The sequence below is a fragment of the Fulmarus glacialis genome, unplaced genomic scaffold (assembly GCF_000690835.1).
Source record: "Fulmarus glacialis isolate BGI_N327 unplaced genomic scaffold, ASM69083v1 scaffold6009, whole genome shotgun sequence".
Taxonomy (NCBI): Eukaryota; Metazoa; Chordata; class Aves; order Procellariiformes; family Procellariidae; genus Fulmarus; species Fulmarus glacialis.
Genome location: NW_009231314.1, coordinates 773 through 1,778, shown reverse-complemented (window position 1 = coordinate 1,778; position 1,006 = coordinate 773). Strand labels below are relative to the sequence as shown.

The 1,006-nt window shown below is 44.8% G+C and overlaps 1 protein-coding gene across 1 annotated transcript in view; it reads left to right on the top strand.

Annotated features, from left to right (window-relative positions):
- Positions 1 to 266: 266 nt before the first annotated feature.
- Positions 267 to 1,006, top strand: part of LOC104081684 (olfactory receptor 49 {ECO:0000312|EMBL:EDL36361.1}-like) — a gene marked incomplete at both ends in the record, with an annotated part of 979 nt that continues 239 nt past the window's right edge. Inside the window, one exon of the mRNA XM_009584522.1 lies at positions 267 to 977. Coding sequence (XP_009582817.1) covers positions 267 to 977 — 711 coding nt within the window. The remainder of the gene's footprint in view (positions 978 to 1,006) is intronic.

Below are 1,006 nucleotides of genomic sequence, written 5' to 3'. Positions count from 1 at the left end.
CTATCGACGACCACCAGAGGACCCCGAAAGACCACCAGAGAGCACAAGGGCGCATGCGTCGGGGACATTTGCATATGTTAATGAATTCCAGGAAATAACATGAATATTTAGATTATTTCTCGGAAATGTAATGAATATGTATACTCTAATTTATTTAACCCCTATGGTTACATGATTTGGCACGCACACTAGGTGGAGCGATCCCCTGTGCGTCCAGTGCTGCAATAAAGAATACCTGCTTTCTAAAACTCTAAATTGAGTCTTAGAGAGTTTGTTGGAGACTTCTTCATTTCAGTGGAGTTCATTCTCTTGGAACTCACTAGCAATCACTTTTTGGAGAGCAATCGCTTTTTGGAGTTCATCCTATTTGCCATTCTCTTTGTTGCCTTCTTCCTGATCCTCCTAGGAAACATCGCTGTCATCACCATCACACTGGTGGACCAACGCCTCCACATCCCCATGTATTTCTTTCTCAGGAATTTCTCCCTCGTGGAAATCTGCTTCACTTATACCTTCATACCGAGGACACACTACAGCCTCCTTACAGGAGCAAAAACAATTTCCCTCTCTGGATGTTTTCTTCAGTTAGCCCTTTTCTTCGTCCTGGGTATCTGCACTTTCTTCCATGTAGCTCTCATATCCTTTGACCGCTACATGGCCATCTGCCGCCCTTTGCATTATGCTACCTTCATGAACAATAGGTTTTGTCTTCAACTGGTGCTGGGCTGCTGGGTGGTGAGTTTCTTCTTGGTGTTCTCATTCTCCCCACTCACAATTATACTCCATTTGCCATTCTGTGGGCCCAAAGTCACCAACCACTTCCACTGTGATATAGCACCACTGCTCCAGCTCTCCTGCACAGACACCAGCCTCATTGAGAAAGTAATGCTGGTGACAAGTGTTCTAATATTACCTGGCACCTTATCAGTAACTGCCTTTTCCTACGCCTACATCGTTCACACTGTCACACACATCCAGTATTCAGCAAGCAGGAAAAAAGCCTTTG